The following is a 24,530-nucleotide window of genomic DNA, read 5'->3' as shown; positions in this document are numbered from 1 at the left end:
AGCAGCTACTGGTCATTTACTTTTTCACTGAGTCCAATGATTCCTTCTGCCTCACTTTTTAAAGAGCATAAAATTAGGTTCTCTGGTCTTGTATAGACATGATGAACCCTGCATGTTAAAGTGACCTTGTTAACCATGGGCAAACAATCCGGTAGATAACGGAACAGCACAATTCAGATTTGCCCATATTTTCACCTGACAAAGCAAAAGGTGCTTTATCAAATCTATCTTTCTCATAGAAATCAAACTTTCAAGGTAACTGGAGACAGAAGACTTACTGGCCATATAGTAACTATCAAGATATCCATACCTACCTGACAAAAATGCAGGAAATGAGTGATAAGGAAATGTTCTAGAGTCAGTGGATGACCAATTAATGGCCAGGAAAAGAATATCTGAATGCCACCATCAGGGACTGCAGTCCTGGACAAAGGCAAGATTGTCAGCATCTGCCAAATCTGACACCATTTTGAAAGCCTTAAGTTGGGACCCAGGGGTTCCTGGGACTAAGGTGGTATGTGTGAAAGGAAATCTGGGGTGCCTTCAGACATTCACCAAAATAAACCCAAGAAAAATTATGAACTCTTCACTATAGCCCCATGAGCAGAGAGGAGAGTGTGGACTCTGTCAAGAATTTTAGATACATGCCCATTCATGCATTGCTGATTGGGCCTTGAAATACAGGAACTGTCATATGGCAGTTTTGCATCTCTCTGACCCTTCTTCACCCCTCTTTCAACACAGACCCTAGTGCCTGGTATGGATGGTTAGCATAGGAATTTCAGGGCACCCTGAGTACTTTTTCGGTGTTCTAGCAGCACTCCTCTCAGAGGTCAGGGTGGCAGATGGATGAGGCAGTGCTTCCACAAGAGTGTGTGAACGAAAATTTTCTTCTAGCTGGAATGTTTCTCTGCTATCCATCTTTGGACCACTCTGCATTTACCAAAGCAGCAACCTGGGGATAGAAGTCAGGCCAGGAGTCTGTACCACAGTGGCAGAACCAGCATCACTGCCACTGAGAATGAGACTTCCTCTCTGCATTTGCATTTCCCATCTTTGTATTGCCAGCTTTTCAAATGCCAGAAGGAAGAGAGAAGAACATGTGGGAATAAGGAAGGCTTGTTATAATCTACCTAAGAGCCCAGCAGCCTGGACAGCCTCATGCATTCATATTTGGAAAGAATTATTTTGTGCCAAAATGAAACAAAACAAAACAAAAATCCCACTCTATGTGGTAATTACTTGGCATTAATGGAACATTGCAGAGTAAATGCATTTAATTTGGTCCCATTTCAGCTGATCTCCCTGGCTCTCCATGTCTTACATGACCGCATCAACCCTCTCTCTGCAGGTGAACAGAGGACTCGTTACCCTTTCCTTGTTCGAAAGGCTCTAAAGCTGTAGGGCTTTATCACACGGCTGGAAAATCATAAGATAAAAAAGCAGCCTCTTTATTGACAAACATGGCAAAATCTCCTTTTCAGCCCTGCATATGCTGAGAAAGAATATGAAGGAGAAATACAGCACTGCAGAAGCCAGTGTAACCCTGATCCAGGGCGGCCACAGGCTACTAGAGCTTCTCAACAAAGACAATGGAGCAAGAAGTTAGCACCAGGACCCTGCGTACAGTAGGTTTTTGAAGGAAGAGCATATGAATGAAAGGGAGCCATTAAACAAGCCATGACAGGGGAGGCACACACAGTCAGACTCTCTGAAAAGTCCCTCTTTGACAGATTACAACAAAGGTTTTACGATTACCTTCCAAGCACAAGGTGCATAGAGAGGTCATGGAAATGGGCCCAGTTCGTGGAGATGGTACACAGAAAATGAGACGCACACGTATGCGTTAACATGTTCCATCTTTCCACTTACACATTGGCCATGCTTGGTTTCTGCCTGCTCCCAGTGATGCTGTACAGACAGCTTCTTTAGCTCCCTCCACTGACTTTCTAGTCCATCCGCCTGCTCTGAGAATATCCCTGTATCTGTACTGCAGGCAACTGCAAGAGAAGTAAAACACTCTCTCCCTGTCACCCAGGGTTGGCAGATTTCTGGTGTAGGGACAGACTCCAGATTTTGGATTCAAAGGAGCTATGTCACCTGGCACGATGAACTAACCCATTATTTTAAAGTGATTTTTGAGCTGAAACTTTCCTATCAGTTTCTATGACAAGTCATTATAGGTCATAGATTTCTAACCCAAGAAACCTCCTAACTGGAGTGGTTGCAGGTCGTTTGTACTAATCAAATTGTTGGCTACTTTGCAAATGCTTTTCTTACTGACCCCAAACTCCCAGAAGGGCCAGACCACAGAATAATAGCTCTGCAATCTGCCTCTTAAAAGTGCCTGATGTGATGCAAATAATTTATCGGTAATAATTAATAGTATGAGAAGCAACATTTTCAATTTTCATGAGCAGAAATGCCTTTCACCTTATTTTTTCTTGCTTCTGCAAACCAGATCCGAACATGTAACTTTTATCTACCTACAGAAGAATCTTTGTTTCGAGCTATGGTTGCTATGCTCAAATTTAGTAAATTTTCACAGAATTCTGCAGAACAAGTAAATATAGTTATAGCTAGGAAAAACGACAACACCTATAAACATAACAGGAGACCTGGAGAAGAGTTTGTATGCCTAACACCTTGCTCGCTTTTAAATGACTATTTTCATGGATCTATGAAAATATATTGCTTCTCCCTACCGACTTCACCTCAAAATGTATATTCACTATTTCAAAGCCAGAACAGGCTGTCAGTTCTGATCACCAATACTGTCCTCACCAGAGAATGTTACCTGGTTATGCTTACAATATGACTATGCCGTTTCTGAGTTTCCAGTGGTTTATATAAAAAAGTAAACTTGCAAAAATCCATTTTAGCTGAGCTGGTAACTCTGCCATTGGCATTTCAGCTGCTGTACTTGATGTTTTTTTTCTGGTTCCCTGTACAAGGGGAATCTGAAATTCCTCACTGCTTTAGAGTGTGTCTCAATCACAGAACTGAAAGTCCTGGATTCAGGCAATGATTGGTGAATCTCAGCTCTGAACAGGGGAAAAAGGTACCTTTCTCCCTTCTGATGGCATGAAAAAGAACTTGAAAACCTAAAGACTCAAGGGCCAGAAAATAACCAACCAGAAGCCAACCTTGTTAAATTCCACAATTTCTAGAACAGTTTGACATTTGGAGGCCTTAAATCCTGATTTCAAAGTGTCCAGCTGCTGCAGTCTGAAGTGTCTGACAGACCATCCCTGCAGAATACCATAGCACACTCCTTATAAATGAAGCAAACAAGGCAGAGCAGGAGTTATGAGGAGGGTGGCACTATCTGACAGAATGCCATGGCACCTGGCATTCTTCAGCTTTCTCTTTTTCTTGAAGACACACCAGATTTTCCCCCCAAAGTGTGCTTCCTTTACTGACAGTGCTATGCAGCTTCTGCCTGCAGGAATATACCAGAGATTTTGGCACTACTGCTGTGAAATCTTGAAGCATTATTTTATAAGTAGACTGTCCCCCACCTGCACTGATGGGAAAAACACAAGGCAAAGTCAGACAAAGCTCTTATTCATTGTCACACACCCCCATGCCTACGCATGCACATACAGACGCACTTCAGCAAGAGCCTTGTGCGTACTCAAGCAAGCACAGCTCCAGGCAATGAAAGGAGAAAGGGCCCTCATAATTGTCATTTATCAATATTCATAAAGAACCTGCCTTAACCCCTCTTGTGCATGCTTTGGAAAAAAAAAAAACCACAAACCCACAAAATGAAACGCAACCAAAATAAAAATAAAATGAAATAATCATCTCGCTGCTCATTACCGCAGGGGATTTCCTCTCCATGTCACCAGTGCCCTGCACAGTAATTGGCATTATCTGTTATCTCTGAAGCCATAATAAGGTTTGCCATGGGGCATTTTCTGTAATCATATTTTTATTTGTCAGCTTGTGAGACACAGACACCAAATATGAGCTTGACCAAAGCAAAAACCCAACACACACATAAAATGCGCTGGCCGCCAATCCCAGCTCCTGCAGGTGATGTCACGCCCAGCCAATGAGGCGCCCGCCAGCTCCCCTCGCCAGGCTCAACCCTCACTTGGTGCTGCAGCATTCCCTGCTCCTGAGAAAAGAGACTTCCTCAGAGAAGCAAGGATCTGCGACCTACCCCAATACGTGCTCCTACATTGTTTCCGACAGAAACTCAGTCCGCATTGAATTAGCTGAGAGGTCTCCCACTGTATGGAGGCACGATACGCAAAAGGAACTGTTAATTTGGGGAACCCAGCTGAGACATCTTAAAGGCCTTGAATTTAGGACAGCAGACATGCAGCATTAGGTAAACGGCAGCTTAGGAAAAAAAACATCAGTTCTGTCCAAAGAAAACTTCCCAGGCTAGGATGGTCTTACACTGATGTCCAGGGAACCCCAGGTTCCTCTGCCATCTCTTGCACCACCTCTGAGCATGTCTGCTCTGGGCACTGCAGCATGGTGCAGAGCCCTCAGAGCTAGTATAGAAGAAGAGCTGGAACCAGAAACAATAATGCTGCATCACTGATCTAACTGCTTGGCTTGCCAGCTCAGGGAAAGCAGCAAGGTAACACAGATACACTTTGCAGGATCCCATAAATACCTCTGGCATGGTGCTGTCCATTTGCATTCACGGTTGTCTGTGGGTCCCTATCATGGCACAATGTTCTGTTTACAGAAAAGTCCTTAGAAAACCCTACAGTAGGTTACCTATAAGCTTTCCCCGTGGCCAACCTGTACCACAAAACCCCATAAGTGACTCCAACTTCGAGTAAGGTACATCAAATATTCCCCCACTGTTTCTGTTAAATAAAGAACAGAAAGCTCAAATTTTTTCAAACCAACACACAGACTCAAGCTCCAACCTATTCTGTTTCCTTTTTCCTGAACTGCTTTTTTGAAAACACCTCTCAGACACAGGGGATCCCCACACACAATAGCAGTAGAAGCCTTTTACTGACGGGAGGATTAGGGAATCCTTTTTGATTCTTTGATCTGGGAATCCTGGTGCATCAAAACAGTTTCAGCAGTGAAAGTCGAATGTGGTTACATACGGCTGTGAAAGTAAGCCAGAGATATTTCACAGTGTTTTGGGAGGTACAGGAAGAAGATGGGACAATAATATGGGGCTGGGGACACCAGGCTATCAATCTATTCTGCCAGTAGGTTAGAGGCACCCACACTTAGTCATTAACCAAAACAGAAGCCTTCATTTTTCAGCGTGGTCATAACTGGATAACCCAGCTGATGAGATGATTTGTCATTTCTCTGCCCCACGACAGGACAAGGTCAGGCTTCATTGCTTAGGAAAGCACATTAACTTTTATACTCACACACATGCACATACATATATTTATGCATGTTCTGATTTTCAAAAAAGGTTTAATGATGACTGTCCAGAATGCAACACAGAGTTAATAACACATACCACCTTGAGTGACCTGGCGGGAGGGAAAGCTTATGATTTACTGCTAACTTACTCAGCACTAGATGCTAGTCCAGTGGGAGCTGGCAAGGAGACAGGGGACTTACTCCTAAACAAGACTACTGCCCACAATCCAGTATGTTGAACAGAGGAAAATGGATTCCTCAAGAGAGGCATACACTCTGCCTTGGAAATTCCACATATAGTTAAACCTGCAGAAGTGCTTGTCTGTCTGACAGCCTCACCATTATCCTCACTCAGTTTATTAACGCCTGTCATATCAAGAGGTATCCATCACAAGCCCAAAGGACTAGAACGCATGGGTACACATGCATGCTTTTGCAGAAAATTCTATCCCAGTGGAGTTTCATATTTCTATGGAATATTCATTGGGAAGAGCAAATAATTTCTCTTCAGTTGCACTTCAACATTTTTGAGTCTTCTTGGACTGGGTCTCTAAGTGTTAAGCCAAGTAGGGAACAAAACATGTATGTATGTATGCAATCCACCAGCAGTTTCACTGCCCGGAGTGCATAAAAAATAACAGCTGTACAACCTACCAAGGATTATGCTGATTATAAGAAGGTCTTCTCACTCAATACAGCTGATTAGCAGGGAGGAAAATTGTGGAATTTGCAGAATAAAACTTGTCAGAGGTCTCTGCCAACAGAAAAAACTTAGATCCTCTAGTTATTGTGTGCAACCTGTTCTCTCTGGGAATTTCTATGACTACTGTAACCCTGCCAGTGTCAGGCAGGCATTGTCCTCAGGATCTTTTTCACCCAGATCCACCACCTTTGAACTGCCTCTCCTGCTAACAGTATGCTCTCTTTAATATATCCTTCATAAAGGTTCTAATCTCCCTTTCTATTTATTAGAAATATACGCGCTTTCATATTAGTATTTCCTGTTGAAATGATCCAGAGATGTAGAGGGAGAGAGCTGGAAAAGCAAGGTAAATATTTAGGCATCCATTTTTATGGTGGCCATTTATGCCATGGGTGTCTGGTTTGTGACTTGTCAGCACAAAACTAGGGGTACAGAAAATCACTGTATGGTTACTGCTACCACAGTATCTATCAGTGGCCTTCCACCTTCCACCACAGATGGGGTGTCTAAGGCTGCCTGTGGTTATGGAGAAGCAGACACACAGACACAATGTTAATGGTGTCCCCCAGCCAATCTAACTGTGAGGAGCTACATTTCTGAGAAATAAGCAGTCAACTTATGGGTCAGCAGCTATGTAGAAACTCTTCTGCTCAGACTGATTATAACAACTTGATTTCAATATAATTTAAGTTACTTAAATGCTGAAAATGAAGGAGAAACTCGTCCAATTTAAAACACCACCTGAAAGCACAGGTTAAACCACACTTGGTGGTTAAATCATATGATGGAGTAGCAACAGCAATCAGATCAATGAAATTCTTCCATACTGGAAATGAAATTAAAGGCAACAGTGACTCAAATGCCCAGAAGGGACTCAGTGAAGGTTGCCAAAAGCCAGCAGGTTTCCAAAAACTGAAGGAAGCCATAAAATTACTTTGCTGTATTTGTAATTGTCCCAGGTTTCTTCAGGGATTCATTTTGATACAGTGTAAGTATAACTTAGTTATTGGCAAGTGCCCCAAGAATGATGGAAATTAAATTGTTTTTCCTTTGTGGTTTTGGTTTTCCTGGTTAAAGCAGTCCTTGTGAATGAATTCTCCTCTGGTGAGAAATGACAGATGAACTTCCCCGTGAACAGTTTATCTGTGACTGGCGCCCTGTCTCACAGATGTCCAAGAATTAAAACATACATCAGCTCTTTACACAATGCTTTTAACATCAGTTACTTAATAGTAAGCAAAAGTATCAAGAAACAAGATTTGTTTATTCTGTGCTTTTATGTAACAGGTAATTCCTGTTAGAAATGGCTGTACTCACCATATTGAATGACTATGGCAGAAGTCTAAAGCAGAGATGATTTGTCGGAAGAACTTCCTGGCTTCTTTTGGTGTCAATCTTCCCTTTTTTACGAGATAGTCAAAGAGCTCCCCACCTGACACATGTTCTAGCACCAAATACCTAGAAAATAACAAAGCCAGGATTTTGTAAGCATATTATCATACAAACCTGCTCACATTCACGCAGTACATACAAACACCTCCATTTACATGAGGTCAAGGAGAATACTTCTGGGAAGACCAGACGAAAAGGATCAGAATTTTAAAATCAGGAATGATTAATATCCTTAACAGAGATTCTGCAAACTTAGACATGCCACTGCTGGACTCAGTACTCAATATAACAGTGAAAGAAAATCTGTAAGCCAAAGATGACTCAAAAGACCAGGAGGGGAAGAAGAGAACAATCAGATCTCAGATTTCACAGCAGCTTTTAAAGCTATGGTGGAGTAAAACTGTACTAGGAAGCCTCAGGTCCCTTAACCAACTTGACAGCTCCTTTATAAAACAGCTGTGCCGAAACTGTACTCACATACTGTTTTGCCTTGGACACCTGAGAACCAGACAGATGTCTACAAACTAAAGGGAATTAAAAATGGTTAATAATTTAAAATATGAAATAATGAATTGATATAATTATACCAATTATGAAAATAAGAAATTGAATTATGAAAAACAGATAAAACCCCCCTACATGTGTGCAGCCCATTTAAGGGCCTCAGCTTCTGCTACTTAACATCAGTGATTTGGTGAAGTAGTTGCCCTCCTTTGGAGTTCACATGAAAAATGCGACACCGAGTGAATAAAAGTGGCACAACAAGGATCTAGGAGCAACAGAATAAACCCCAGACCTTGCACATGGCTCTTGGCAGTCACAGAGAGAAGAGTGAAATCTTCTGGAAGGAAAGGACTTGCCATGGAGGGATCATCTTGTTGTAAGTAGTTGCAAATAGGGGTAATGAAAAGCAGCCAAGCAGAGGAAAACTTAGTGTAAATCTCTGGAAATGTTGCCTAATAGTAGGAATGAAATAGTTTCCCCAGGGAATTGGCAGGAACACCATCAACTGAAGCATTTAAAAATAAACCAGATGTAATATGGACTAAACAATAGACTTTTATTGGCAAGAGGATTGCTTGAAACTTCCATGGACCTTTTCCATCTCTGCTGTGATTTTATGCTCTTCTGTCTCCTTGCTTGTTTGCCCAGTATATACTATTCTAATACAGAATGAAGTGCAGTAACATTATTTATTCAGTCTGAAATGAGAAGTGTAAACAACAAATTATTTTTACTGAAAAAAAAAAAAAATGTACTTTGGCTCAGTTAGCTGGTTTAAACCCTGTAAGAGAGGCAGAATCCTGTACTCCCTCACTGCCTAACTCCTTTGAAGTGAGTTTCAGGGTTGCACAACAAGGCATGTAATCTGAAAAGTTGTTTCTGTAAAACAGAAATGCAAGGCTGAACAGGGCATTCAAAACTTTGGCAGTTTAAGAGGCATCACCAGAAAACTTGCAAACATAACTGGGTATTTTTCCAAAGTTTGAGTGTACTTCTCTGTCCCTTCCTCCCTATAGCACAGCAGACAAGGCTGAACTGTACGTGCAGTATGATCCCTATTTCTAAACGCTGTGCTTTACAGCAAGCTAGTTTTACTGCCAGTATTAATCCAACTCTTCAAATTTGAGTGGACAATGAAAATAATTAATCCGGGATACTGTCTTGTCTGTACCTCAAGCAGCATAATCTTGGAGGTAATTTCTGAATTTGAAATGGAAAGAGGAGAAAATTATTATAAATTTGGGGCTTAATTGTTTCTGTTTTCAATGTTTCCAAAAAGACATAACAGTAGAAGGACTAAAAGCTTTTCTGAGGCAGGTAAAATTGGCTTAATGATAATGGCATTAGCTTTGAAGTTGCAGAAGTCGGACCCGAGCTCCTGGTCCATTATCAGCTCCTGTGCAACTTCCATGTGCCAGCTCCCAACCAGTACAAGGAGAGTGCTGACTAATAAAAGTGCAGCAGAGAATGCAGTTAGAAATGGACATTAACATTGTGTTGCCAGCTAAGTAAGTAGTACAAAAAGCACAAAAAAAGTGGACAACAAACTGGAATTATAAACTTTTGGGAATTAAAATGGCATTTTCTGCAACTTTTATCAAAACAAACAGTTATAAGAAATATGACAATACTGACCTTTTTTTTTTTTCTTCATTAAAAGGAGTAAGAAAAAAAGAAAATTCTTGACTTGAAAATCACATTTGGAATAGGTGCGTTATCTTCTCTCCAAGAAGAGATGAGTAGATACCAGACTGTCTACTGAGTACACCTTGGTAATTTGGAGATCTCCATTTATCTGCATTACATTTTTTTGAGCAAGACATTGAACTGCTTAGAAGAAAGCTGACATGCAGTAGCCATGGGCAATGGGGTGTTCACATTTTCAAGTCCAAATCCTTACTTTTCAAGCCTTGGCTAATAGTCTGGTTAGAGGGTTTGCTCTATAATTCATTCTTCCTCTCATACTAGAGACAGATCTGGCTAACTACCCCGTATGGCAGACCCAAGACTGGCACAGAATCAATCCTAAATTTCTCCTTGACAGCTCCCTCTTTCACTGAAGCTGGACACAGCAGTGCATCTTGCTCCCTAAAATTCAAACTGATAGCTGTTTTCTTTTTCTATGAGGTATTTTACAAAGGTGACTGCAGTTACAGGCATACAGAACACCCTCCACACTGGTTTCAAATGCACAGTTTTGGAAAATCACAGACCCAGCATTTCTGTCACCCACAGCAGGAACTACAAAGCAATTTATTTTCATCAACTTCATCTTATTAAAAACACTCAACAAAAATGCACTGACTTGTTGTATGAAAAATAAAACAAATTGAAAGACAGGGAGCATTTACAAGGTTATTCATTTTTGCTTGCCACCCAGAAGCACCAGATATAATAATGGAAATGAACAGGGGAGAACATTTGAAAAAGATTTGTGTCTCTGACAAGTCAAGGGACAGAGAGAAGCACAGCAACGTATTCTGATATGAAAAAAGCCCCCAACGTGACAGGAGTGAGAAGGTCAACAAACACATTCCCCAGGGGTCACGTGCAAGAAATAAATGCTGCAGGGATCATGCCACAAGTACTACATGGTTATGTTGCAGCTAGGATTTCTGAATTTGGATTTACAGCTGGTCACCCACCAACCCTATTCCCTCCAGTATGATGCAGGGGTCTTTTAGGATAGCCCCCAACTAGGAGATTTTTGGTAAAACAAGGGCATAATTCAGCACCTGCCTCCATCTCTGTGCAAGCCAATGCTTTGCTGGCACATTACATGGCACAGTGGTAGTACACAGTTATTTCCAAACAGGCCAACAAGAAGGGTTTAAAAATTTCCAAGTGTTGCATCAGTTCTATCACTGTATGACTTACACAATCCCCTGTAAATGCTGTATACTTGTATCTATCCATCTGTCTGTGTGTATGTGTGTGTGTGTGAGTGCCTGAATGACTCCATAAAGGAAGAGAACACGCATTCTGAAAAGCTAATCAGGAAAAGCAAATAAAGAGCATTATTCCAGAGGCTGGAAAATAAGACATACAGAAGCCACGTATTTCCTGAATCTGTGGCACAGAAGAGAATTCTGATCTCCTGAGTCCACATAAGCATCTAAAATCCTTTACTTTAGCAAAGCCCTATAGGACTGGAAATATGCCAGTACCAGCTCTTGGAGGATCCGGGAGAAAGTAAATAACACATAGCCTGTAGGGTAGAAAACCATTAAGCGGTGTTACCTCAAGTTTCCCCTTCCCTTTTATCTTCCTCAGATATGACAGGTTCTCATCTCACCCTGGTACTACTTTTCCCATTTATTCTAAGCAAGTGAGCGAATTCTAAAAATCACAGACCAGTAAGCAGAACTAGTCTCCTATTACATTTGGAGATGAAAGTAACTTACTGGTGAATGAAGCTTTTTTTTTTTAAAACCCTGTCTACTTAAGATTGACAGCATCAGTCTTCCCACTGTAAAAATGTAGGAAACCCTGCCCTGTAATAGTCATTGCAAGGAGGTTCAAGGAAAGGAAAGACCCAGCCTCTGGCTGGCAGCATGCACACTACCTGCAATACAGAGAGGAGCTATATTAGGACAAAAGGCTCTGTAAGAGCACTTAGCTCTCACATCTTGGAAGCTCTGGATACACACCAGCTCTTACAATCATCACATTTCACATGAGAGAAGTGTTGCAAGTATTAACCTCCTGATCTTTACTGATAGGCATATGTGAAGCAAAGTGATTTGCCCAGTAAATCAATATCAGAGCTGGGATTAGCACCTGTGGCCCCTTGCACATTCTACACCATGCTGTCCCCACCACCAATTTCCTCTCTGCCTGCTAGGGCAACTGGGAAAGCAAGAAAACATCAGGCTTCTGCAACTCAGTATGAAGCCAAGTGCAAGTGGTGTTAAAAATGAATTCTTCATTACTTGTTTTCCTCACTAGATACATACTTTAAGAAGTTGCAAAAATCGTTCAGGCCATTACTTGCTTTCATAAAGACACCAAAGCCCACGTCTTGTGTGATATCTCATGTCCCTGCTATAAGCCAAGACATGAAACTAAAATTCTCTGGTTAAGTTTCAGAGCTTGAAGTAGACAAGACTTTGGTCTTTAAGAAGTCATATGCTTAACACAAGAATAATTTCATCTTGTGTTGAAGGAGCAGAGAGATTGTGTGCAGCACCATCCTATCTATTCCCTTTGCCACTTTTCCATCTGCATCTCATCATTACTATCTCCCCAGTAAAAAAAAAAAAATAAAAATTTAAAAAATATATAAAATAAATATATAATAAAAAAGCTCTGATAAGTTCCTAACCTCAAATGACCCACTACGTACCCTATCAGAGATGTGCATGAAGCTTATGAAAGCAAGCTTAGAATAATCCTAAACTCTTTTCTTTCTCTTTTTTTTTCCATTTTATTTTCTCTTTCAGGATCCAAACCAATAAAGAAGTAATAATGAAAACTAAGCAATATGGCAAAGGAGGGATGATTCCTGCATGTGAAAGAAAAGGAGTAGCCAAGAGGAATGTGGAGAAATGTGGTCTTAAAACACCTTTGTGCCACTCAGATTCTGACTATACCAGGAACCAGCACAGAATCCAGAGCCCTCTAAAGCTCAGTAGCTTCCCCATAGTGGACTGTGGCTTGTTCTGTAGCTTAGACTGGAAATGTAACAAAAAAGCACTGTGCCTCTCTTCCTCATTATTCCAACTTGCCTATATTCTGGGGATCACAAGATGTGACAGCCCATCAATTTCATATCATTCCTTTATCCTTCAAGTCATTTCAGTCTTTTTTCAAGAGTCTACTGCATGTCAGTAGAACCCCTGTAAACACAGAGGGTGGTCCAATTCCCCCTATATCAAGAAATATCTGATGATCAGCAATTTTGTCTGTATTCACCCTGTCTTTTGATTGTATCCAAATATACTAACTGATTGACAGGGCTGTGAAGATTTATGATGCCACTACCAGAAGTTAAAAAAAAAAGCTGTGACTTTTTCCTCAAAACACACACAAAACCCTTGCAACATTTAGACACTCAGATAAAAAAATCAGTAGTTTTCTTCCTTTTCTCCTGAATAAATGCAGATATTTTTTTTCACTCTAACGTCTTTGGTTGTCCTACCATCAGCTCAAACACAATAAGTCTAAACCAGAACTCTTAGCCTCTCCACTTGATTCCACTTTTTCCTTTTCTACCCCTAAGGACAACACTGCTTGTTTGATTATGATCCAGGTTTGTATTGTGGGTTTTCCTAACCACTCACACGGCTAAAATTTCATGCCTAAGTTTAGCTAGATATCTTTTATCTAAAGTAATCCACCACAGTCTCTTTCACTTTGATAAACACATTTTTGCTCCAGTGCTGGCAACTCAAAATAAATCTCAGATCACCACTGAAATACAATTTTCTTAGCTTCTACCTTAACCATTCCTTCCACGCCCCCACTGTCTCCTTTCTATTTATACTATATCTAACATGAACTAGCTGCCTTAATTTCTAGATACCTTTGGAACCTAGGAACTCTTCTTTGGCCTTTAAAGTTGGCTTCTGTCTCTGACCAGTCTCCAAAGTCAGGTTCCACCATTCACTTGTTAAATATCCAGGCAAACAAATCTGTGCTCCCCCAACACTCCTCCTCCCCCTCCCCGCCATACTTGGAAGAGCATCATTGCTAGTGACAGAACTACAGCATAATTTTTCTTCAGCTTCTGCCTGAAGACTGTTCTCTGCTGTGATGCTTGACAACAGCTTGGACTTCCCCATCACTGGGTTTCCAACAGTTGCTTTCTGGTTTGGGTTGTAAACTGACTAGGGCATAGACCCTGCTTCTGTACCACTCTTGTCAAGTGCCAGCACAGCAAGGTCTTCTCCATGACCAGATTGCCTTTGCGCTACAATACTATGAAGATAATCACTTAAAACAGCAAAAAGACACTTTTGGTGATGATTTCTCCTTCCTGTCTGGGGGACTATGCTACAGCTTATTAAAGGGTGCCTTTGCCCAAGCCCTAGAAAGCTTAGAGGAATAATTCACACAGCTCTCATTAAGGCATGACAGCTACATGCAACCTCCAAATCAGGACTATAACAAAAGTAACAGGATGGCTCTGAGCAATACCTAGGAAAATACTGTTTAAGAAAGACTAGCTGGCACAGACAACACCAGGAGCATGCATTATCAAATATTTATGGAAAATAAGAACCTCCCCCCAAAATAAAAAATCAAGAAAAAACCCAAACAGACACACCGGTTATTATCTGTTAAGAACAAGAAACTGTCTTTCAGTCATTAGCAAGAATGGTGTGAAATACTAAAGTATTGCCCACAGCAGCCCATCACTATACATTCTAGTGTGGGTATGCAGCCCCTGTTTTCTCAGCCTTATAGATGAAGACAGTTTATGAGACATTCACAGCTACACAAATTAGATCCTCTGGGGCCATAAAAATGTATTTATTACTATAAAAGCATTTAGTGGATAGAGATCTTTAGATGAGTTTATACTGAAACATAAAGTATTTCAGGTAAGTATTATAAATAAAAAAGAAAAAATAAGGGTAACAAGAAATGCTCTCTGGTGCTCTAGGAATGGTAGTCAATTCATACAGCTTGTTTTGGAATTGCTTTCTATCAAGGAACCAGTTAATAATCCATATTTTACCTTACTTAAACCTAAACAAGTAGGCTGGCTTTCTATGTAAGTCTGAGTGTACCACTGAGTGTACCATCACACACTGCTGGGTGATATTCTAGGGATTTTACTATGCCAGACTGGATATTCATGTGGCACTGGCTAGCTTTTAAGATGCACAACTTCAGGTTCCAGCAAGATGTAAAACTCTGGTGCAATTATATAGAAAGAGATACACACAGACAAGAAAAATCAGGAGAATTCTTGCTTGCTTCCTCTGTGCTCAAAGTTTACTGTTTTGTGATGCCTACAGGTAAGACATTTCATGCCACAAGACTTGGGGCAGCCATTTGTGCCTGCCACCAGTCTTGCTGAACTCTGAACCATCTCACACTAACCTATGATCCCCAGCAGATTATACATGAGAAACTAGTTGCTCCTTTTGACCAATTCAGCAAATAGCTAGAAAACGCATTACATTTCAAAGCTCTGGCGAATCAGCAAGGGAAATGTCTGGAACAGCAGACTGCCAAAATAAAGCCTCCAGAAGAAAAAAGTCCTGGCCATTCCACTTCCGTGCTACCACCCTATTTACAAAATGTCCTTCCATATATATCTATGAAGGCACATACATGTAGTAGGTGGAGGTTAAAAGCTGCCCAGCACTGACTGACATGTTGTAGTTCTGTGATGGTTTTTTCACTGCACTGTTTTCTATTGATTAAATAATCTCTATCAGATATTAAGCCCCTCGTTATTGGTGCAGCCTATAAATTATTCATAAGTTATATAAATTCTTGTGGCGGGCATGAATTTTTAAACCTTAATTTGGCACCAGGCCAGAAACTCTATTTATTTATTTATTTTTTAGTTTTCCTTGCCTTCGAGAAAGTGTGCATGTGTTAGATTTTTCTTTCCCAAAAGACAATTTTAACTCTAGTCTCCATTGTTTGAACGGAGATTGTATTTGATTGCTTATTATGTTTGGACATGAACAGGTTGGGGATTTGGGGAAAAGCAAGGTAGCAAGAGATCATGCTGTTGCACTCTGTACCTTTGATTTATTGAGGATGAAAGGTGTTTTGAGCATTGTCTTCACGGTGTGTAGTCATGAATGCCATGGTGCTACAACAGCCATCCTACTTGGGCACATGATATGGAATGAACCCAGCCAGAGGGATCCTCAGTACAGGACATGCAGAGCTGAGACAAAACCTATTAGCTCACTGCTGCAATTCTGCTAGTGACCATGTATTTTGGGGTTTTATTCTTCAGAGCTAAGTGGCCTTTCCTTTAGCAACTAGGGCCCAGGCACACAGCACTGCCTACTGAAGGCTGAAAGAGAAATATACTGTGGCTCTGGAGCTACATCTCCCCTTTGCCTATGCTCACATCACAGAACTGCCCTATGGGCCTGTTTTCTCCCAAGACCAGCATCATGGCCTGGATGGCATGCAAGTGCACATGTCAGGCAGTGAGCAGAAGATACAGTCAGGCTTTTGTGTAGGGCTTATTAAGATGGTGTTGCACAGGGAGTAGTATTACTCATCACCACCACCTCTGTGCAAGCCCTGCTTTGTGCCAGACTGGCATCCCTCCTGCAAGTGGTGACACCTGTCCTTGGTGCAGCATCCCGTCCCCTTCTGCTGGCCTCTAGCCAGCTCCTTGTCTCCAGTACCATCCTGTACTCGAATCCTCATGTGTGCCAGCCCCACTCCTACAGCTGACTGGCTTCCCTTCTGCTGCACACACTTGCAAGTCATGACAGTACTAAACCAAGTCAACAGCAGTCAAAAAGGGGCCAAAGTAGCTGATTATTTCTCTTCATTCTAATCAAGGCTCAGGTGGAACATCATTTTGGTTTTCAATCCTATTCTATTTTCTTTTCCTGTATCCACAGCATCTAACACCCCTTAAGCACACAACCAAGAAGCATACCTACTATGAAAGTAACTTTCAGCACTGAGCTCTTTCTGAACCCTCCTTCTGCCTTCAGACAGGTTTCCCCACAGATGGATCAAATGTCAAAGTCCTGGGACACCAACAACAGAATATAATCACAGAATCATAGAATCATAGAATAGTTAGGGTTGGAAAGGACCTTCAGATCATCTAGTTCCAACCCCCCTGCCATGGGCAGGGACACCCCACACTAAACCACGTCACCCAAGGCTCTGTCCAACCAGACCCTGAACACCGCTAGGGATGGAGCATTCACAGCTTCTCTGGGCAGCCCACTCCAGTGCCTCACCACCCTTACAGTAAAGAACTTCTTCCTCATATCCAACCTAAACTTCCCCTGTTTAAGTTTTAACCAGTTACCCCTTGTCCTATCACTATAGTCCCTAAAGAAGAGTCCCTGCCCAGCATCCTTATAAGCCCCCTTCAGATACTGGAAGGCTGCTATGAGGTCTCCACACAGCCAGTATAATAACCAGTGAGAAGAACCCTTCTTTCTCTTTCTCACATCCTCTAGAACCTCATAGTTAGTTTTCAACAAAACCAAAGAGAATTACAGGAAAACTCTGCAGGAGAGGAGTGACAGCATCAATTCTTATGCAGACAACACCAGAGTTGTAAGTTTTTAACTCCTGCTGTCAGCTGATTCTGTAGAAGCCAGAAACGTGAGCTGTGTACACGCAGGAGGACATTTTAATTTTGTTATCTGGCTCACTGGGAAGCACCTTCACCTCTGAAAACAGGAGATGGCGTGTTGTGTACATTGCAATGAGGCTTGGGCACTTGACCAGTGATAGCACTGTACTACTAAATGATGAGAAAGGGACTTGGAAGAAGAGCTGATGTATGCATGGCACATTTCAGAGAACAACAGTCTGATGTACACTTGCTCTCTCGAAACAGACTCTGGTTTAAAATGCTGGTCAAGTTGGACAACACAGACATTTAAAATTAACGCCACCACAAAATTTTAAGAATTGAAATCTTAAATGTGAAGGTTTGAATACCAATTAATATAAATCTATACATACATATACAAATACCTGTATGATCCTACAAATAGAAATTTACACAAAAGGGGAAGGGAATTGAGAAACACTAATAACTCCATCTGAAAGAAAAGGGCAGGGAGTGGTCCTAAGATATCTTCATTCTATCTCAGTTCTACTCCCTGCCAAACCCAAGACCATTTAAACTAAAAAGATAATCAAATGAGATCAAATGGATAATGCCACCCCTTCTGGGAGTTCTGCAACAAAACTGTATCAATCAGCTTTATCCCCTTTGGAAAAGGAAGGTCCATCTCCTGTGGACTATATGATGGTATTTAAGTTGACATGCTAACAGGTCCTCTAACAATAGGAAAATTGCTTTCCTAAGATCAAAAGAAGAGCTGAATTTAATGCACAGAATGCAGTAAATATACGTATCAGAGACTGAAGAGTAAAGCATAAGATTGCTTCCTAGAAAAAATATGAGACAACCACTTCATTCATGAAGGACTAGGCTTTGTGTGTTTTCTCTTGTTTAATCCTCAACAAGTCTGCTAATGAGAACTTCCTGCTCATTCACAGTGGTAGTGTTGCTAAAAGCATACGAATTCTGTCATCATCTCCAGTTGCAACACAAACTCCATCTAGGGCCAATTCAGAAAAGACCTTTCCTATACATAGCACAGAGAAAAGAGGACCATCACCCAGGTTCACACAGTTCACTTGCAATGCAGAAACCATATGACCAAAGGAGTGTTTCCACTCCCATATGCATTACAGAACGCACCAAAACTTTATCAGCTTTGTTATTGCCTTGCTCATTCTCCTAGTTCATTTACAGTTCCCTAAAATTCTCGACTGACTGAACTTGGTTAGTCAAAATAACCGGTGCACACAAATTTCGGTAGTTTATCAACCATTCCCTACTATGAACCAGCAATATCAGGTCTTAAACAACTCTGGGCTTACCCCATATCAGGCTACTTTTACTCATTCTTGATCTTTAAAATGGGAAAATGATTTCCCCTTCCTGGCTGTTTTGTCTATTAACATTATATGATGAGAGAGAGGGAGGCATAGATTGTTTATAGCTATTTCTGAATTATCTGTTACTGTGGACTCCCAATCTTGCTTGAAGGCAGTCAGTGTGATTATACAATAAATATGAAATGATTCAACTGTCAGTAACATTACTAGTTTAGCCAACTTAAGGCATATCTGAGGTGGTGTATCAGCACACATACGGAGAGCCACAGTGCAGCTCTATTTGCCTCAATGCAGCTAGAACTGTAGGACACAGTCTTAAAGTAACAACTCAAAACACTGGATAAAGAGCTGGAAGGCTTAGAGCTCATAGGTATCTCCATCTCTCTCCAACCATCTTGGTAGAGAAAACACCAAAACAAACAGAAAAAGACTGCTAGGCTAAGACACATATACTAATAGATTTTATTATTATTTTTTAAAACTCATTCCAGTGTTAAATAAACTGTGGAAAAAGGATTTGATTCATGGTTGCATTAGGAGTCTACTCAACCAAAGCCCCTTGTCACAAATTAAATCACAAACCAAAAGTCAAACATGATTTGTGAAATTAACATTTATTGAGGAAATACTCCCCAGCACTGCATCGTGATTAGTCTCTGGCTTCTGAAATATCACCCATAATTCATGAGCTCTTCTGAAACACTGCCACTGCTGCTGAGATGGCATGGGTGATGGAAAGGTGCCACCACCAGAGAGTAATCCTTTTTTGATGCTGGTGAGAACTAGAGGGGGTATTATTTGGGAAAGTATATGCATACACAGTTCTCAGCCCACACACACTTGTAATGCTTCGCCCCTCCACAGGCTCCACCTCTTAGATTTATCCAAGGCTACGTCTGTTTCTAATTTTGAACACAGAGGCTTGGCAGAAGCTCTGCATTGTGCCCTTTCTTTAAAACAGTGACTAATGAAATGAAATTAACAGCTATTGGCTCTTTCACAAAGCCAGTGTTTTTCAGCAGAAGGCTTCAGTGCCTTTGTGGACAGTTCAATCTTACAGGCAGAGGAGCAACAGCACAAAGAAGACTTAGTGATTGTTAAAGGCTAAATGGTCATTAGCAAAGCATACTTCGGAACCCATCATTTTTTAGAAGCCAGGATATATAGATACAGCTTAAAGATATGGGATACTTCCCTTTCAAGGTGATTTTCAGCAGAAAGGTATTTTCCTGCCAAGGAATGCAGCCATTTCTCAGAAATCTTGTAACACCACCCCCACTGCTCTAAGCAGTAGATATTTTTCACATGAAGCAAAATAGCCACCAAGTTATGTGGTAAAAAAACAGCTCAACTCAGCTGCTGGCTTCACAGGCATTCAGGGCAAGAAGAAAGCTTCAGCACCTCTGTAACCCATCCTCTCACTTCAATTGATGAAAATTTCTTTTGTCTTCATGTATTCATACATTTTCTCCACCACTCAAGTATCCTACATCTACCTGGAGCACATCAGCTTTTTGCTGGGCTTATGCAAGTGTGTGTTTATGTGTGTGTATATCTAAGATTACAGACATATAAATAAACAAGGATCACAAAGAAGAATATTCCTAACCAAAAGCAAGCCTGGGGCTTGTACTAACCCCCTTTAAACCAGAATACAAATGAATGTAGTCTTATAGATGGTGCCTCTCTTTTCAGTATTAATGGAGAACTTGCTGGCTGTAAAGCCTTGCTTCCCTTTGCTACCCTCCTCTCGCATGCAGAGCAGGCTGTGCTAGATCTCGGCCTCTGTCCTTAGCTGGGGCAAACTGGGCTTAATGGTGCCATGACCATTTACACCACTGAGGATAGAGCACTTGAGATGCGGGTCAGCGAATGTTTGAGCCAGCCTCCACCCAGTGCCTGCACAAGCTCACTCTGGCAATAGCATTTCACCATGGATGGCAAGCTCTTCCCCAGAGAAAACGTGGAATCCAAAAGAAATTACTGCCTGCTCTAGTAAGCTAACCCTTGGGCACAAAGGCCTCACTTCTCAGAATAGGATTTCATTGCTCCAGTAACGAGACTGGCTGAATAGCCCATGAGGGATTGTTACCTCCATTCAATACACTTTCTTTGGGTAAACAGTCATTCCTTTTTTGAGTTGTGACATTAGGGAGAGGTCACCCATGGATAGTGGTTTTTAAAAATAGTTTGTTTTCTTTTTACTACTCTCTTCTACTTGTAATAACCTGTTAAAAAGCTGAAAATAACCTGGAGTTCCCTACTGGGTTGCCCTTTTCCATTTGAAGAACATTGATTTTATTTTCCTGCTGTGGCAAGATTAATATGGCCTGTTTGTTTGACAGCAGATTCAACATATCGAGTGCCCTGTCAAGCTAAAATGACTCTGTGCGTGGACAATATCCCCGTCCAGCACTGGCGATGATCTGCAAAAAAACCCCAACAACCCCTCCCGCCCTAAAAACTTATCTGTTACAGCAGAACCATCAGGAGAATTCAGCAGCCATTAAAACCAAAAATTGTTATTGATGGGGCAAATTTAAAATACTGTTAGAGAGAACCGAGGGTTTCAATGAAAACTATTAGGCAAGGGCAGTTATCCAAATTGTCCATGGTAAGACTGTTACAGTTCTGTTTTAAAATGGTTCCAGATCTTACAGGGTCAAACTTTCCTGCCCTCTTGCTGTTTGACAGAAAACACAGGTGTGTTCTCTCTCCTCCATTTTAAGTAGGAAAAGAAACAGCACGTAAGTACAGAGAAGAAAACTGAGAAAAGCTAAGGAAATAAGGAGCGTTCCTTCGGCATCCAAGTATTAGGTATCACACAGACAATAGCTGAGGGCAAAGCCCTGCTCCATTCCTTCAGAAACGTCACCAAATTCCAAAACCCTCATCTCCCTCCCTCCCTTCCCCTTTCTCTGGCAAAAGCCAGGAATACCTACAAATATTTTTTATTTTCGTAAACATCATGCAGCTTTAAAACGTGGGGGTGTTCTATCAACTTCAGGATGGCTATTTCCCTCTCCACCTGGAAGAAACAAAAAGAAATAGAATATTAGTAGCTTGGTCTTAGAATACATTAGATATTGTCACACATTTTCTTCTCATTTACCATTTTCCACTCCTTTTTACGCAGAGGATACGGCAACTTATAGCAATATATCTTACTTAGCACTCATATAATTTAAGAAAAATTCAATTTATTCAGCCTCAGCACTCCCTGCCCTGCAGAACAGAAAACGAACAAAATTTCAAGGTTGAAAGAAAAGTCCCAAAATTTACCAAAGGGAATTAGCTGTAAGAGTTATAGGAGCATTAAAGGCTCTTCCTCCCTCACAACCCAAAACCAGTGACATATTCTCAAAGTACAGAAACTCTTAAGATGTCACTTAGGGCTCTCCTGACCTCCCACGGGCCCAGATGTGGCCATGCTGCATTACGTATTACATACTCAATTAATACTAGACAATCCCCATCCTGAAGAACATGCAGTCTATTCAGAACAAAGAGCAGAACGCAGCAGTGTGGTTTTACAGCTGCAGAACCAAGGCACAGAAAGGGAAAGAAATGTAAGAAGTGACATAAGAAATACAAAGCAGAACAAGAAATTAAACCTGACTATTGGAGCTTGAAGCGTAAGACTGTGCTTCCTCTCAATTCCCAATCTGTCCAAACATGGCTACTTCTAAAAGCATGTCTTCAACATGGAGTTAGCAAGTTGTGACTAAGTTCCTGTAATTAGTACAAGCCCTGCTCTTCCCCAAAACTCTTACCATACTGCCATGGTGCTGTTAACCCGAATTTACTAAGGGTACTTATTAGAGCTAGAGTCAGTGCAATTCCTCAGCTGCTAGCAAAATTGCTCTGTGCTGCCTGAAGCCGTGGTGCAACTGCTCTGATTTGACCTAAGCTAACTCAAAGGGAGTTTATGTAGCACCATGGAGGCTGTAGGCAACTGAAATACACTGTGAAAAGATGCAGCCTAAGCATTGCATAGCTGGGCATGACAAATTTTAAGGATTCCACAAAGGCAGGAAAAAGACCTACAGAAGCAAACAAGGACAACTGGGTAGAGTTTATTCCCAGCCCTTCAAGTAACTGATTGTCCTGGAACTGCTATGCTAACAAACAAAAAAACACACACAAACTACAAAACCATCCCTTAACATCTCCCCTGCAGAGATCAGATAAGTAATTAGGAACTTGCCCAAGTATACCTTTAGTTCTTGATGTCCCTTAATTTCCTGAGATACCATCTTAGACTAAGCCTGAACACAGACAACTTTTTCTGAATGCAAATGAGATACTCGGCAGACAATTAGAAAGCAGTAGTTTTCCAGTGCTGTGCAGAGGAGGAGGATTTCCCAGTATGTTGGTTGTCATCCCAGATCTCTCCCTTTACACAACCACACAAAGCCAGCAAAAGCAACTCCTGCACCACATCACCCTTGGTCATCCTTGAATATCCGGATGAAGGAAACAGTGTTTGTACATGTGTTAATCTTATATACTTATTTGTCTCTGCTCACTGAAAAGTCAGCTGAGAGATCTACTACCACACTTGGGATCTCTGGAAATAGCTCCTTCCAAGAAGTGGGGAATGCATTTAAACACATATGTACATAGTTCAGCACTGTTGGAACTGCTGTGAATTCAGTGATACACAATACCTGATGGTGACAGCCCTGTAGGCGTAACTTAACTCATGACCAGCACTTAGATGAAAGCCACTTATACAAATAGGAAACACAAACTAGGTGATTTCAATTGTACTTCCCATAACTAGGGGGAGAGCTAGTTTATTCCATTTTTGTCTCCTCCTCAAGGAGACTCTTCTCTTCTACAAGATACGCACTGATATTTGCAGAGGACTTGTTCAGCTCTATAGCTGAAAAAGCTGGATTTGTTTCAAGAATTAGGAAAAACAAAACAGAAGTACCCACTCAAATAACATTCTTCCAACACTACTGAGGTTCATCAGCAGCACCAAGCACCACATCTGCTAAGAAATTAGAACTACAAGAAAGTTACCTTTGGATGGGGGAGACGAGGTATTTCATGGGGAATGTGACCATTGTACTAGCTACAGTAGGGATTATCCAACCCCATTCTCCCTTCTGGGGGATACCCTGCCTGTGAAAGATGAAATTCCCTGCAGACGGGCTGTCTAACTGCACTGGCAATTCACTGCTGAAAAGTCTCTGGTGGGTGCGGTGGCAACATATGTTCAGACCAAGTGAGTGATGGATGGCATCATCCAGTCAGGGTCCTGCTTGGTTACTGCCCTAAAGCATGAGAAGAGGCCATGATTTATGATGTTCACTTGGAGAAGGGGATTCAGATACAGCACAGCATGGCCAAGTTCAAGAAGAGCAAATCAGAACAGAAAGCAAATATCTACTTACTGCCTATAGATTTACGCTAAGAACCAATTAAAAGGAAATAGCCTGAGTTACTTTACTTTCATCACTTTAACTGTGTGAGTGTGGAAGGCTTTGTGCATATTTTTAAATTCCTGGCAACTAAATTCTGAGAGGAAACACACTTACACAGGCCTTGATTACACAGGCATGCAGAAAGCCATCTGGCCAGATGGGCCTGGCAGCATTTCACTACAGTGCATTCAGTTCAGTGGTGTGTTGCACCACTCCAGCTTTCCACTGTCTGCTACCTCTTCTAGCTGTAAACTAAGGACAAAACTAATCTACTCATCTCAGTAAGATTTCATATCATCTTTCAGTGAAAAAAGGGGCTTTGTGAAGGAAAAGCATCATTACTGTACTTCTCATAGTCCAGGCCTTGGCCCCATATAGAGAAGCAACACACTAATGGCTGTATTTCAAGCACTAGAGATTCCCAGCTCCTAAACAGCAACCTAATAAAGATCAACCTCAAAAATTTTCCAGCAGTGCCCTGCCTCTTTTTTCTTCCAAAGGAAAACAACAGTTCACAAAAACGTACAACAGACCACCTTCTC

General features: G+C 41.4%; 1 protein-coding gene across 14 annotated transcripts in view; it reads right to left on the bottom strand.

Annotated features, from left to right (window-relative positions):
- Positions 1–24,530, bottom strand: part of BRSK2 (BR serine/threonine kinase 2) — a 331,220-nt gene that overhangs the window by 88,771 nt on the left and 217,919 nt on the right. For 13 of the 14 annotated variants that reach the window (XM_062609356.1, XM_062609358.1, XM_062609359.1 and 10 more), the window contains exons 3-4: positions 21,496–21,581; positions 7,385–7,525 (exon numbers count right to left, since the gene is read on the bottom strand). In XM_062609356.1, the coding sequence (XP_062465340.1) occupies positions 7,385–7,525; positions 21,496–21,581 (227 nt within the window). Of the gene's footprint in view, positions 1–7,384; positions 7,526–21,495; positions 21,582–22,770; positions 23,047–24,530 lie in introns of those variants that run through there. The other variant, XM_062609364.1, reaches the window with a different exon arrangement.

The sequence above is a fragment of the Pezoporus occidentalis genome, unplaced genomic scaffold (genome assembly GCF_034315485.1).
Source record: "Pezoporus occidentalis ecotype Australia unplaced genomic scaffold, CSIRO_AGI_Poc_V1 ctg137, whole genome shotgun sequence".
NCBI lineage: Eukaryota > Metazoa > Chordata > Aves > Psittaciformes > Psittacidae > Pezoporus > Pezoporus occidentalis.
The sequence above is the reverse complement of the archived record's forward strand: the minus strand, read 5'-3'. Positions and strand labels throughout refer to the sequence as shown.